The sequence below is a fragment of the Leucopleurus acutus genome (genome assembly GCF_964270905.1).
Source record: "Leucopleurus acutus genome assembly, chromosome: 8".
In the NCBI taxonomy this organism is placed as follows: domain Eukaryota; kingdom Metazoa; phylum Chordata; class Mammalia; order Artiodactyla; family Delphinidae; genus Leucopleurus; species Leucopleurus acutus.
The window spans coordinates 101,631,781-101,645,144 of record NC_139151.1 but is presented as its reverse complement, the minus strand read 5'-3'; the positions used below and the strand labels follow the sequence as shown (position 1 = coordinate 101,645,144).

Below are 13,364 nucleotides of genomic sequence, written 5' to 3'. Positions count from 1 at the left end.
GAACAAATGAAGTTTTAGTCCAGCCCCAGAAGCCACCCCAGTCCAAGTAGAGGGTTTTTAGAAAGTTTGTTTCAACTGTGGAAAAGTGTAATTAAAACATACTTTGAAGTCAGTTGAGAGCAGTGAGTTAAGAACTAAAACTAACATACAACTAACACAGAGCAGCTGACAGATTTGACCTTTCCAGAAAGGAGGTCTGAAGTGTCTCTTGCAATAGAAATTGTTTTCAATTCTCGAGTGGGACCCACTGTTCTCTGGATCTAACTGGTTTCTGGCTTTGCGATTTGAGTGTGGAGAACTGACAGCACGGGAATCACCTGGAAGTTCACCTGACCCTCCGGAGCTGGAGCCACTCTGGGTCAGGAGCCTCCATGACCCCTTTCAGTTGTTCACTGAGCGACAGCACCACCTAGTGGCCACCTTGCTAGGCCAGGGAACCCAGCCAAGCTCACACCCACCCCACCCTTCAGGAAGGAAGAGAGCATGCCGGCCTGGTTCCCAGTGTTCAGTTCGCTCTCAACTCTCCCAATCCAGGCTGTGACTCCTACAGGACATCTGTTTCAAAGTTTCTTGGCAAAAAAATCACTCAGGGACATAGCAGTGTATAACCACGCCTGACTGGCTTGTTTTATTGGAGAAGAGGACGTGGAGTTAACAACGTGAAGACAGTTGGGACCTGAGGTTGGGAAGAACACCCTCCCCTCCCCTTACAAGCCCACTGCCCCAAATAAAAAATAACCAACTATGGGAGAGCAGCTGAGACAGCGACTGGGGGCAGGGGAAGGAGACCATGCGTGTGCTGGGAGGGCCCAGAGGCAGCGGCTGCACGAATACGCGAGTACAAGTCTCTGAATCTTCCTCGTACGTCTGTATAAATATATAGATAGGTTGTTCACTTGTTTCCCCTTCTCTCCCTTCTGCTCCGTGCTGCTTGCCGCGGTCCCAGCTCCTCTTTCCACGTGAGGGCGAAGGGAAGGGGCACGATGAGCAAGTCATCACCGAATTGCGATCAGACCCACATCCATCAACTTCTGGATCTTCTGCGCTATCACAGGATTCTTTAAGTGTCTGACAAACAAGAGGCGAAGTTATTTGAAATGAGACAACCTATAAAAATTCTTGCTTGCTTGCACAGCAAGCCCCAACCAACACAAATCCCCCTGGACACCACCAACCAAGAGGTGGCAAGGAAGTCCTGGCAGAGACTGCCCAGGGGGACCCACACGGGCCTCCTCTGCCACTGTTGGGAACCTGACCAGTCCTGCTGCAAAGGAGTCCAAGGACACAGGTTTAAGCTGAGACCATTCTCCCAGAAAAACTGGTCTTTCCAACTAACCACTTAAGCCATCGCCACTAACATATATAAATGAAATCCTTCCAGCTCACCATCAACTGCCAACCCTGCAAGTAAGAATTACACTATAAATATTCCACTCAGATCACACTGCTGCCAACGTTGTGCATTCTCAATGCTTTTGTCCACCTTTTCCCTCGAGGCCATCTGCCCCCAACTTGACTCACTCGCTGAGCGCCTGGGGGTCCTTCTGCATCTGTTCCAGGATGAGCCGCATGGCCGGGTCACTCATTATCTGCTGCACCTCAGGGTCGGCCATGGCCCGCCGCTTCACATCTTCGGGGCTGTCATGTCGGTTGTACTGGGCCATCATGCAGCGCTGGTAACCATCTGCGGCCTCCTGCATTCCGGCAAAGCCAAAAGTGGAGGGTGTTAGCACTACCTGGCTCACTGCTGCAGCAGGTCCAAGATAACAGAGGTAACTGAGGGGAAGACAGACATACAGAGAAACAGGCGAGAGGGAAGAATCAGACACATGGAGGCAGGGGAGAGCTCACTGAAGGCCAGAGCAGCCCCACCTTACAGTTGGAGTCCAGGTCGAGTGCCTTCTGGTAGACATCCATGGCTTTGGTGTAGTCTTTCATCGCTTCCAAGGCAGCTGCTTTCCGTGTATAACCCTTGACTACAGACAGAAAGGGAGAGGTGAGGCATCACCTAAGACACTTCTGAAAGCTGCTCTTTCAACTCTTCATCTGAACACCGTTGTTCCTCAGCCTGACACTAGCTCCTAAATGTTACAAACCCGAAAGACACACAGGCAAAGAATATGTTCTCTCCTTCTCTCAACCCTCTGGCCAGTCAGGGGACAGAGAAATAGCACAGAAAGGCACTTACTGAAGGTCGGTTCTAGCTGGATGCATTCCTCACAGTCCTAGGGAGGAAAGGCAAAAAAGAATTAGGCTCATTCCTTTAGAGGAGCTACCCTAGGGCAGACTGATCACTTGGAATTACAAATCTAACTGTTCACCCAGGGCCATTACAGAACATTCTGCTTTTGTTCTAATGCTTTTTTTTTTTTTTTTTTTGGCGGTACACGGGCCTCTCACTGTTGTGGCCTCTCCGGTTGCGGAGCACAGGCTCCGGACGTGCAGGCTCAGCGGCCATGGCTCACGGGCCCCGACTCTCTGAGGCATGTGGCATCTTCCCGGACCGGGGCACGAACCCGTGTCCCCTGCATCGGCAGGCGGACTCTCAACCACTACGCCACCAGGGAAGCCCTGTTCTATTTTTTAAAAATCTTTATTGGAGTATAGTTGATTTACAGGTGCTGTACATGTGTACAGCAAAGTAGATCCGTTATTATATACACAGATATCCACTCTTCTTTAGATTCTTTTCCCACAAAGCCATTACAGAGTACTGAGTGGAGTTCCCTGTGCTATACAGTAGGTCCTTATTACTTATCTATTTTATACATAGTAGTGTGTATATGTCAATCCCAATCTCCCAATTTATCCCTCCTCCCTCTAGTGCTTCTGTTGTTCCTGGCAGCTTGGTAATTTAACAGCAGGCCCAGCAAAAGGAGAGTAGAGAAGGAAAGCAGAACTAGAAGGAATAACAAATCCCGATCATGGACCATCTCATATAAAGGGGCTGGGACTCTTCAAAAGGCTAATGTTATGATTTAAAAAAAAAAAAAAAAAAATAGGAACACCCCCCCCCCCCCGCCCCAAAACCGAAAAGGTAGGGAAACTTCTAGTTTGAGAAACTAGAGGACATGACCACCAGATGAAACGAATGGACCTTGATATTGCCAACTTTAAAACTTTATTTTTAGACAACTAAGGAAATCTGAACATAGACATACAGCAGATGACATTATAGCCTGAGTTTTGCTATTATTAGGTGCTAATAATATTGTGACTGGACAGGGAGAATCACTTCAGGAGATGTATGCTCAGGAATTCAGAGGTCAAGTGCCAAAATGTATCATTTCCTTTCACAAATGGTTTGCCAAAAGCGTCGATGCTTATGGTTGAAGAAAAGGCGGAAAACATAGGTATTCTGTGTATTTTTGTCTGAAATATCTTCAAAACATAAAATTACAGAGGAAAGAATGCTATGCAGTGTAGTGTGTGCGCTGAGGCCCAACCAAGAAGCTCTAAGACTGGAAGCAATTCTACTCATTCTTTCCTCCCATTTGCAGATTGGCAAAGTCCTGTTCCACCTCTCAGGTGACTAACAATGTTATCCTCTGCTTTGCAAACCAACTTGCTTTTGACATTCCCCTTGTGCAGTCCCACCAGCAGCAGTGATGTCTCTAGGCCAGATGGACTGAGAAGATAGTGGCATCAAACAAAAACCATCATGGACTCAGGTACTGATGTGTCTAGATAGGTAACATTTTGTCTAGTTCCCACAAGATAGTCCAGGTTTATCTCCCAGAGGACAGTTTAAAAATCACCAAGAGGCACAGAGTAGCTCATGTTCAAGAGAGCTATGGAGAGTAACTCCTTCAGTGTTGAACATTATCATATCTGACCATACTTGATGTTACTGACAACAGCAGATCTACCTAACTGGAATATGGAAGAAAAGAATGGTAAAGCTGCTGTGGAAGTTAAGGCAGTTCCTCAAAAAAATTAAACACAGAACTGTAGTACTTCCACTGTTGCATAAAATACTTGAAAGAATTGAAACCAGGGACTCAAACAGATATCTGTACACCCATGTTCACAGCAGCATTGTCCAGAACAGCCAAAAGGTGGAACAACCAATGTCCATGGATGGATGGATAAACAAAAGGTGGTCTACACAATGGAGTATTATTCAGCCATGAAAAAGAAGTGTGACACATGCTACAACGTGAATCTTGAAGACATTATGCTAAGTGACATAAGCTAGACACAAAAGGTCCAATACTGTATGATTCCACTTACAGGAGGTCCCTAGAGCGATCAAATTCAGAGAGACAGAAAATACAACAGTGGTTGCCAGGGGCTGGGAGAGGGGGCTGGGGCGTTAGTGTTCAGAAAACGCAGTTTCCATTTGGGAAGATGAAAAAGTTCTGGAGATGGATGTTGGTGACGGCTGCACAACAATGTGGATGTACTTGATGCCACTCAACCACACACTTAAAATGTTAAGAAGGTAAACAACAAAAAATGTAAGGAAGGACAAAGGGGAGGGAAAAGGATCTACTTTCCCCAATACTCCCAACCACGAATAAATCCACAGGCCAGGACAGGGTAGACACAGGCCCTGTATTTTTACAAATTTCACATGTCCATCACCACCTTGAATCTATGATCAAAATAAGAACATCAAGCTGATGCTGATGAAAACATGGAAAGAGGAAAACACATTCCTCATGCACAGGCGACATTAACAGCTGCTCCGCATTCCCAGAGCCTCACCTTGAGTGCCAGCTGGAACTCCAGAAGTTTGGTGTAGCAGGCAGCTCGATTGCTGTACAATTTGGCATCTTTTGGGTTCCGTTTGATGGCTTCTGTATAATGTTTCATGGCCTGGGGATAGTCCCCTGAACATGGAAAAGACAAACTTAAAAAATAAAATAAAGCACACCACCAGAGCGCATCTACCCCACAGTCAGCCAAGGCACAGAAAGCACCATCTACACTGCTCTTATCCAAAAGTTCCATCATCTGAGCTGTAGGTACCTTTCTGAAAACATTCATTGCCTTTGTTCTTTTCCTCCAAGGCCAGGTCAGGGTTTATGTAGGCCAGCCGCTCTTGCTCTTTCAGGATTTTCTCTGCCTAAAAAAATTATTAATTCTTGGAATAGTCATTTAAACTCTCATAAACATTGGGCTAATAAAAAGTCTGATTAGAATTTCAATTTTCACAGTAGCAAGATTTAACTTTTGGTTTAATAATTTTATATTCCTTACAAACTATATATAGCGTAAGTAAGCTACAAAGATATATTGTACAGCATAAAGGATATAACCAGGGGGCTTCCCTGGTGGCACAGTGGTTGTCTGCCTGCCAATGCAGGGGACACGGGTTCGTGCCCTGGTCCAGGAAGATCCCAAGTGCCGCAGAGCGGCTGGGCCCATGAGCCATGGCCGCTGAGCCTGCGCGTCCGGAGCCTGTGCTCCGCAACGGGAGAGGCCACAACAGTGAGAGGCCCGCATACCACAAAAAAAAAAAAAAAAAGAAAAGAAAAAAAAAGAAAAGAAAGTAACCGATATTTTATAGTATCTTTAAATAAAATATAATCTATAAAAATTTTGAATCACTATGTTGTACAACTGAAGTACAATGTTGTAAACCAACTTTACCGCAATTCAAAAGAAAAATTTTATATTCCTCATCATCAAGGTGTACGTACTATGAAGCAGAATGAACGGTATTGATGTATACTTGGTACGAAGATATGACCTATATGAAAATGATATATGTATTGACAGTTCAATTTTCTGCCTAATCTTTCTGTGAATAAAATCACTCCCCTACATAATTTGGTTGTATAAGGTAAGAAAAAACTTAAATTACAATAACAACCACAACACTGTCAGAGCACTGACCCTCAACATCAACGAATTTATGGTGGAAACCTTGGCCGACAAAAAAGGCACAGCAGAAAAACTGAGTTATTCCCTACGTGTTGTCATCATTAAGTGACAGGCACAGCATCATATACAATGACCAAAGACAACAGATTTGTCATTAAATAGTAATGACTACAACAAATAAAACAAAAAGTAGCAAAACATCCCATATCCCCTACCCACCTGTTGGCATTTCTTGAGCACATCTGGGGTTCGGTGCTCTGCCAGAGACTTGTTGTAGAAATGGATGGCATCCTTGTACTTTTCTTCTTTGAAATAGGAGTTGCCAATTCGAGCGTAAGCTCTGACAAAGACAAGAGAAAAAAGAATTTGCTAAGGGCAGAACAGAGACAAGGTCAGCCCCTGCAGAGAAAAAACCATCTGCAACCAACTAGACACAAGGCCCACATCACTGCCCCAGGCACCACGCCCTTCCAACACCTTCCGTCTAGGATCCTGCAGCCTCCTTTCCAGCCCACGGCTAACACAGTATGCTGTGCAGCCAGCAGCCCCCTCTCCATGCAGACACGGAACCCTCCACACCGCTCAAGGCATTCCCAGGTCAAGCGTACTTGGCAATCTGTCGGTAGTCTTCTCGGTTTTCTCGCCCCACTTCAATGGCCTTCTCACAAAGCTCCCGGCATTTACCATAGTCGCCCTTTTCGAAGTACACGGCTGCCAGGCAGGAGGGTCAAAAAGGAAGAGTCAGCCCATGCCTCACCCCCAGGACCACGTAACAACTCCTGCACCTGTGTCCTGGGTCTCACCTGCTTGGTTGGTTATGTAAGTCATGTTGGTGGGGTCCAGGTCCTTGGCTCTGTCATAGTGTTTCAAGGCTGTGTCAAAGTCTTTCTTCTTATAGGCTTCATTCCCCAGCTCTTTTTCTTTCAGTGCCTAGATGAGGTGTGGGAGAAGTCAGTGCTGAGCACATCTAACCAGACGGCAAAGAGAGCAAAGGCCTGTGACGTCACAGGTACTACGCAGCATACACAACTAACAAGGCTACAGAAGCAGGTTCTCCACACCCACAGTGAAGTATCAGCTGTTAGAATGAAAAATTATAAACTTTCATCTCTGCTTCCTCTGAAACTCCCCCTATCCCACCTACTCTCCTGGATCTTTCTCAGCAAGTGAAGGCTTCTTCAGGGGAGAGGAAATCCCTTCAGCTTGAAAGAACTTCAGAGAGGACAACATAGTTCTGTGCTAGGTTTAATTCTGAGAGGCTGGGCAAGTTCGGTTTCTGTCGCATGCTGTCTCGAGGTCTTAGCTGTCAGGCAACACCCGCAGAGAGCGTGAGGAGCAGAAGGGGCCGTCCTGGTGGCAGGAGTCTTCGGCAGAGCTCACTACCACCCACGTTATAGGGCCTTTTTCCAGCTTTGAGGCACCATGAACAACCAACGCTTACCCATTTAAAGGTACTAAATTTGGCAACAATCTGCTGTTCCCATTTATAAGAGGGGAAATAAAATCGTTCAGGCACATGCCTCCTGCTCTGGAAGACTGAAAGTTGTTCACTTAGCAACACAGACAACTTTCAACTACACACCACGTCCAACAAGGAAACAGAAGCATAAGGAATGATAGACAGCATTCTTCTGGATCTCCGCAAGAACAAGGACCACACACAACTTTACTGGCTGGCCCTGGCTGACTTCCACATTGCCAGAACCACAGCGGCCATGGGACTATGGACTAGTAGCTTCCACTGCCTCAAGACTTTGAGATACACGATTCCTATGAAACTGCTTGTTACGTGGACCTTTTAATATACTATTTTATTTTAAAAATATTTACTATTTATTTATTTCAGCTGCACTGGGTCTTAGTTGCGCACGTGGATTCTTAGTTGTGGCATGCAAACTCTTAAGTTGCAGCATGCAAGCAAGATCTAGTTCCCACCAGGGATCGAACCCAGGCCCCCTGCACTGGGAGCACAGTCTCTTACCCACTGGACCACCAGGGAAGTCCCCTGACCATTTTAATTAACAACAGTAACTTTAGCACATACTGAGCATTCAAAAAACAATCACAGCCAAGGAAAGCCTATAGATGGTCCCACCTGACACACGTATTTCTAATTGACTTGGCTGTTTCTTCTAAACTCATGATAGTAAACAGTGCTAAAAAAAAAAAAAGAGCGAGACACCTGCTTCTTATTCTCTGGAAGATCTTCTTCCATTGGCTCTGGTTTTGTCTCCTTTCTGGGAGGAGGCGGCGGTGGAGGTGTCACAACTTCCTCTTCTTCATCCATACCACCTAGATCGACCCCAAGGAGGACGCTGAGAGTAGTCATGATCCGGGGATCTTGCAATTTCCTAGTATTGGTTAAAAAAACAAAAAAACAGCACTTAGTCCTCTCCACAATTGATCTTAAACCCCATTTACTGCTAAAGCCCAGATTACTGTATATAAAAGCTTCTCACCCATGAGAAGGTTCCTAGATCCTGTACTAAAAGTTACAAATGGGGACTACTCAACCCTTCAAATATCCATATAAAATGAGGTAACACAGACCAAATTTATTTCTTGAGGCCAGCAGATACACAGAGAAATGAGTTATAGATACACTTTGTCTGATCTCAGGAGCCAGAGGGATTCAGACAGTCACAGATAGCAGTACAAGGTCTGGAGAGATCTCTTTAGATCTGACATCCTTTCAACCTTGCGTTTCCACTCCAATATACCAACAGAGAGAGGGGGTCCTATGTGTAAAGAAAGGATAGGGTTGGTGCTAGGTCAGCATAGCAGGAGAGCAGTGAAGAGGCAGAGGAGGGTTAGAACAAATACTCCAGATTACTCTAATATATACTCCCCCTGACCCTTTCTAAAAATACAAATAATAATAAAAAAAAACAAATAAACAGTAACCAAAGCAATAAACTCCTACTGCTCTTTGGAGAAAAAACAAAGGGAGAAACCCTGCAGTCTGGTCGAGGGAACCGCCTGCCACAGGATCCCAGGAAGAAAGCACAACGTTCATGTCCATTTCCAGAGACAAACGGTGCCGCCTTAACTTACGTGCCCAGGTCGGAGGGCTTGTTCCGCAGCTGCTCTATCATTTCCCGGTAGGTAGGATCAGCGAGCAGAATCTTCGTCCTGGGATCACTCTCCAACTTCTGGTATAGATTAGGCATGTTGAAAGGGTTCATGAATTTCCTCTCTGTTTCAAACAAAGGAAAGCACATCACTAGGAGTCAGTTACTATGACCACACAGCCTACTAGACCAACATTGGGGGATGGGGGAGCCTCCAAGTTAATCCCAATTAAAAAATAATAGTAAATAAAAGGAGAAGAGCAGTATACGTGGTGCCTGCCTACCTGCCAACCGGGCCTCCATATTCTGTAAACCTTCTTTGAGCTGAGGATTGTTTGCTTCATGTTTTAAACCCTCCTCATAGGTTTGCTTGGCTTCTTCAAATCGGTTTAAGAACTCAAGAGCTGCTGCTTTTCGAGAATAGCCCTTAAACCAGCAAAGAAAAATACCAAAATGAAAGACACCTAGCGGTAAATTCCTAAGATGAACTCAAAAAAATCTATTTTACATTTCATGAAACAAAATGGGTATTCACGTGAAGGCCTAAGAAAAAACAGAAAGAGGAGCAGGATACAGCAATGGTATATCATCGACCCTGTAGAACACAGCCTAATATCTAAGGTGCACACCTGCCCCCTCCCAGTTCATCTTTCGACCCTAAGTGTTGTCAGAATTTTGGGTAGTGTTTTCCTTCCTAGCAGTACAAAAAATAAGACATGTCTTAACCGACGGTACCTCAGATTTGATGAAACATGCCATCACTCTGAGGAACAATCTCAAACAGGTAGGAAGAATACAGGGGGGAGGGGAATAATCAACTATGAGTCTCTCGGGCTAGGCAACTAGGCAAGCCAGGAGGGCTGGTATTTAAGAACTGCCCCCCAAAGGAGTTTCTGGGCACCTGAGGAGCCCCAGCACGCACACAGCTTACCTTGCCCCAGTCGGGCTTCAGGTCCACGGTTCTGCAGCCGTCCTCGTAAGCCTTCTGGTAGTCTCCTTTCTTGGCATAGGCTGCGGAACGATTGCTGTAGAGCACGTGGTTCTGGGGGTCTAACTTAATGGCTTCCGAGTAGCACTGCAACGCGTCATCGATGTTGCCAGCACTCAGGGCCTTGTTGCCCTTTTCTTTGAGCTCATTTACCTGAGAAGAAAAGGAACCAATATAGTTTCTCTCCATAAAATGTCTCTTTAGTCCCAATTTCTTAGGGGATACTCATTCCTTTCCGTAGCTATTGACAAACAGGTTACTTTATGGATCAGAAAGAGAAATCACAGATTCATTAATTTACATTTCCCACACCTTTGGGAACCAGCAAGGAAAAAATAACCAGGAAGAAGTGGCCTGACACTGTTCTTTGCTGGCTCCCCTGTGGATCAGTGAGAACTCCAGCCACTCTTCCAAAAGTCTCTACTTTGAGCTGATGAAGCCACTCTAGAACATACTCATGAGTTCCTTTTGTGGAAAAACAAATTTATTTGCCATGGATTTCCACAGTTCGAATGATAAACTGGACACAGGCCTAGTTACTCCTCACAGGAAGAGGCAACCAAGAAAGAAGTGGACTGAGCTTGCACTGATACATGCTTCAGCAACCTGCCGGCTCCAGGAGCATCAAGACGCTCACCTATGATCAAAGAACAATCTGTTTCCACTTACAGATGTGGTAACACGTCACAACACGATAGATTACTGGTCTGTTCCTTAACGGGTAAAGGAAAGCTAGAAAAAAAGTTTTTGTCATGCTTAAGTATTAATATGCTACTAAAAGGATGAAGAAGAATAAAGAAACACTATTTGTGGTTCAATCCACTATCCTCTCAAATATCTGGAATGAAAACAGCAGGAACGCATCAAAACGTTTAATAAAGTGACCCTGGCCCTATCAGAACAGGATCCTAATTAAAGGGCTTCTCCTAACCAGGAAGCCCTACAAGAGGGGAGGGTCATCCCTCAAATGCATACACACTTGGTGAGACTAAGCTGTGTCCCTCAAGACACAAAGTCATTCTTTCTTGGTACCTATCATCTGCCCATGACCCAGTGTACTGATGCAAGAAAGAGTTCTGTTATGAGAAATGACTTTGGAACCTTGAGGCACACCAATTGGGAACCTCCACCAACCAGAGATCTTAGAGAGACAAGCTCTATGAGAAAAAAGGAAAAGAAACTACCAAGACGCTGGCCAGAAGGCAAAAAGTTTAAAAACTCAATACCACGAGGCAGCTGAGACCAGCTAGGTGAAGTTCTTGCCTATCCTACAGAACATCTTCCAAACTGGGCACCTACCTGCAGTAGGTCAGGAAATCAAGTTCGTACACAACCAGCACTTTAAAACATCAAATGGAATAGAAAATGTCAGCATGTGGTACGTATAATACAGTAAGTTGTTCTGACATGTTATACGGTTGTATGTCTGTACTGGGTCAAATTTTAAAAGTTTATCACTATGAGATTTATTTGAAAGGTGCTTAGTTAAAAAAACACAATTTTGGACACTCAAATTTGTCCAACTTTAGGAATATTTCCTAAAACTGAAACACGGATCTCAGAATAATAATTTTAAAAAAAGCTACATATTGAATGGGGGCAAGACAGTAGGTTCTAACACACCTGGAGTAAAATGCCAGGCCATTTGTACAACAGGCATGGTAAACGTGCAGTCCCTGAGTTTAGTCACTCACAGTCTACCTGTGCCTACAGTTCTACAATGGGCAATTGCGATTAAGAAAAATTTTTTTCCTCTTTTGATAATGGCGGGATGAGAGCTTTTCTTGAATTTAACACAGCAATGTGTTTCTCACGTCAGCCCTGTCTCTTGTCTATATCACAGCCTACTGAATCCCAGATACAACTTAATTATCACAAGAGCTCAAAATGTTTATTAACCTCTCCGTTTCCACTCTAATTTTTAAAAATTTAGCGAAGAGGCCCCAGGTTTGGCTAAAAGAGTAATACCTATACTAAGGCAAAAGGTTCGACTTTGTAGATCACACCTGAACACCCGAGCTGTCCCCCCACTCCCCCCAGTCAATCTTTACAGACTAATAACAGCTTCCAATTGAATAAAACCTTACTGGGCCTTTCACAACCCTCAGGCCACAGAGGGTACAATTAAGTCACTGAAAGGAACTAGCAGCAGCTTCAAACTCGGCCCCCCAACAATGCCGAGAGGAGTTAAATAACTTACTGCTTATCTGTATATTCTAAATTTTCTAAGCACTAATTCCTCCTTCTGCAATTTGAAACCGAAGTTTTGTAAGTATCAGTCCTGTTACTCTTGAATCGCACGCACACAGAAAGAAAAACGAGGAGGGGGAGGGGCCTCACGTTTGTAAAATCACTGGTAGGGATGAAATTCATTCCAAGGACTTTTGCTGCACCCTCCCCTTTCCTGCATCATGAAAAGAAGTCGGCCTGCTGCTCGTCATACCGTCACTAAACACTCTTCCATCCCGGTCTTTTCAGATGCAGAGAAGTAGGATTTTCCCTACTTCTAGCTACTAGGTCCATCAGCTACTTCCAGTGTATTCCCGTCCCCGCTCCCCGAATTCCTCCAAGTTAACTGTGCCAAGTCCTGGGTAGTCTCCTCGTCCGCAATCTCTGATCCCCCTTTCAGATGACGAACTTCCAGAGGTTGACCCGATCCCTCCTGCCTTTCGCAAGGCCCCTCGCCCACCTCCATCCCTCCCAGCGCCTAGGGCGCCATCCCCCTGCTCAGCCTGGACCCACTTCCCGAGAGAGCTCCGGAGTCCGGCCGCGGCTCCTCTTCCCGCCGCGAGCCGGACTTATGCCGAACTAATACGTCTTCCAGCCCATCTCGCCGAGTCGGGTGGCGATAGGCGCTGAGCCGAACCCGCGCTCCCCACAGCCAACCCTCGCTCCCCGCCCGCCCGCCCGCCCGCCGCGGCCCTCACGCCCTCGCCGCCTCAGCTGCTCCGGCGGCCCCGGCCCCCGCCCCGGCCCCCACCCCGGCCGCCCCGGCTGCCCCAATCGGGCTCCCGCCCCGCTCCTCCACCCGCGGCCTGGCCTCAGCGGGTCATCGAACGGCCCCGGGCCTCAGCCCGCCCCTCCCCCTTCACCTGCTCCATAGCCCGGCCCGGAACCCAGTTGAATAGACTCCGTCCGCTCCGCGTTCCCAACCGCACGCGCCGCCTTCTGGAACCTACTAGAAGCTGCCGGGACCCCCCAAATCCCGCCCCTTCCTCTCTGGCTCACTGGTCGCGCTCCTCTAGGCGTCTTTCTGAGCTTTTCTACTATTGGCTTGAAGTCTAGCCCATCATCTTTGCTTCTCTCTCATTGGACAATATGGAGAACCCTGCCTCCCCCGCATCTCGGGATTGGGCGTTCCCCTAAAAGCTCCGCCCATCACAAGCTCTATGATTGGAGGGAAGGGCAGACCTCTGCGACAGTGATTGGTCGTTTGGTCCGCCAATCGTGGCCGCGCTGGCCGCGCCCATTGG

At 46.4% G+C, this 13,364-nt stretch overlaps 1 protein-coding gene across 1 annotated transcript; it reads right to left on the bottom strand.

The window, feature by feature from the left end:
* Positions 1–600: 600 nt before the first annotated feature.
* STIP1 (stress induced phosphoprotein 1) lies at positions 601–13,062 on the bottom strand. The gene is made up of 14 exons (XM_082844441.1): positions 12,984–13,062; positions 9,835–10,044; positions 9,188–9,329; positions 8,887–9,028; positions 8,015–8,183; positions 6,636–6,762; positions 6,441–6,543; positions 6,052–6,172; positions 4,975–5,071; positions 4,711–4,835; positions 2,189–2,225; positions 1,873–1,976; positions 1,522–1,694; positions 601–1,068 (listed from the first exon to the last, which is right to left on the bottom strand). The coding sequence occupies exons 1-14, from the start codon at positions 12,990–12,992 to the stop codon at positions 996–998; spliced, it is 1,632 nt and encodes a 543-aa protein (XP_082700567.1). The 5' UTR covers positions 12,993–13,062; the 3' UTR covers positions 601–995.
* Positions 13,063–13,364: the final 302 nt, after the last annotated feature.

Bases quoted from the DNA above. Each gene is read 5' to 3' on its own strand.
- STIP1 (XM_082844441.1), bottom strand. The intron at 8,184-8,886 runs GTAAGTTAAGGC...AACCAATACTAG, and splicing joins AAGCCCTCCGACCTGGGCAC to GAAATTGCAAGATCCCCGGA. The intron at 1,977-2,188 runs GTAAGTGCCTTT...TTCTGTCTGTAG, and splicing joins CCAGCTAGAACCGACCTTCA to TCAAGGGTTATACACGGAAA.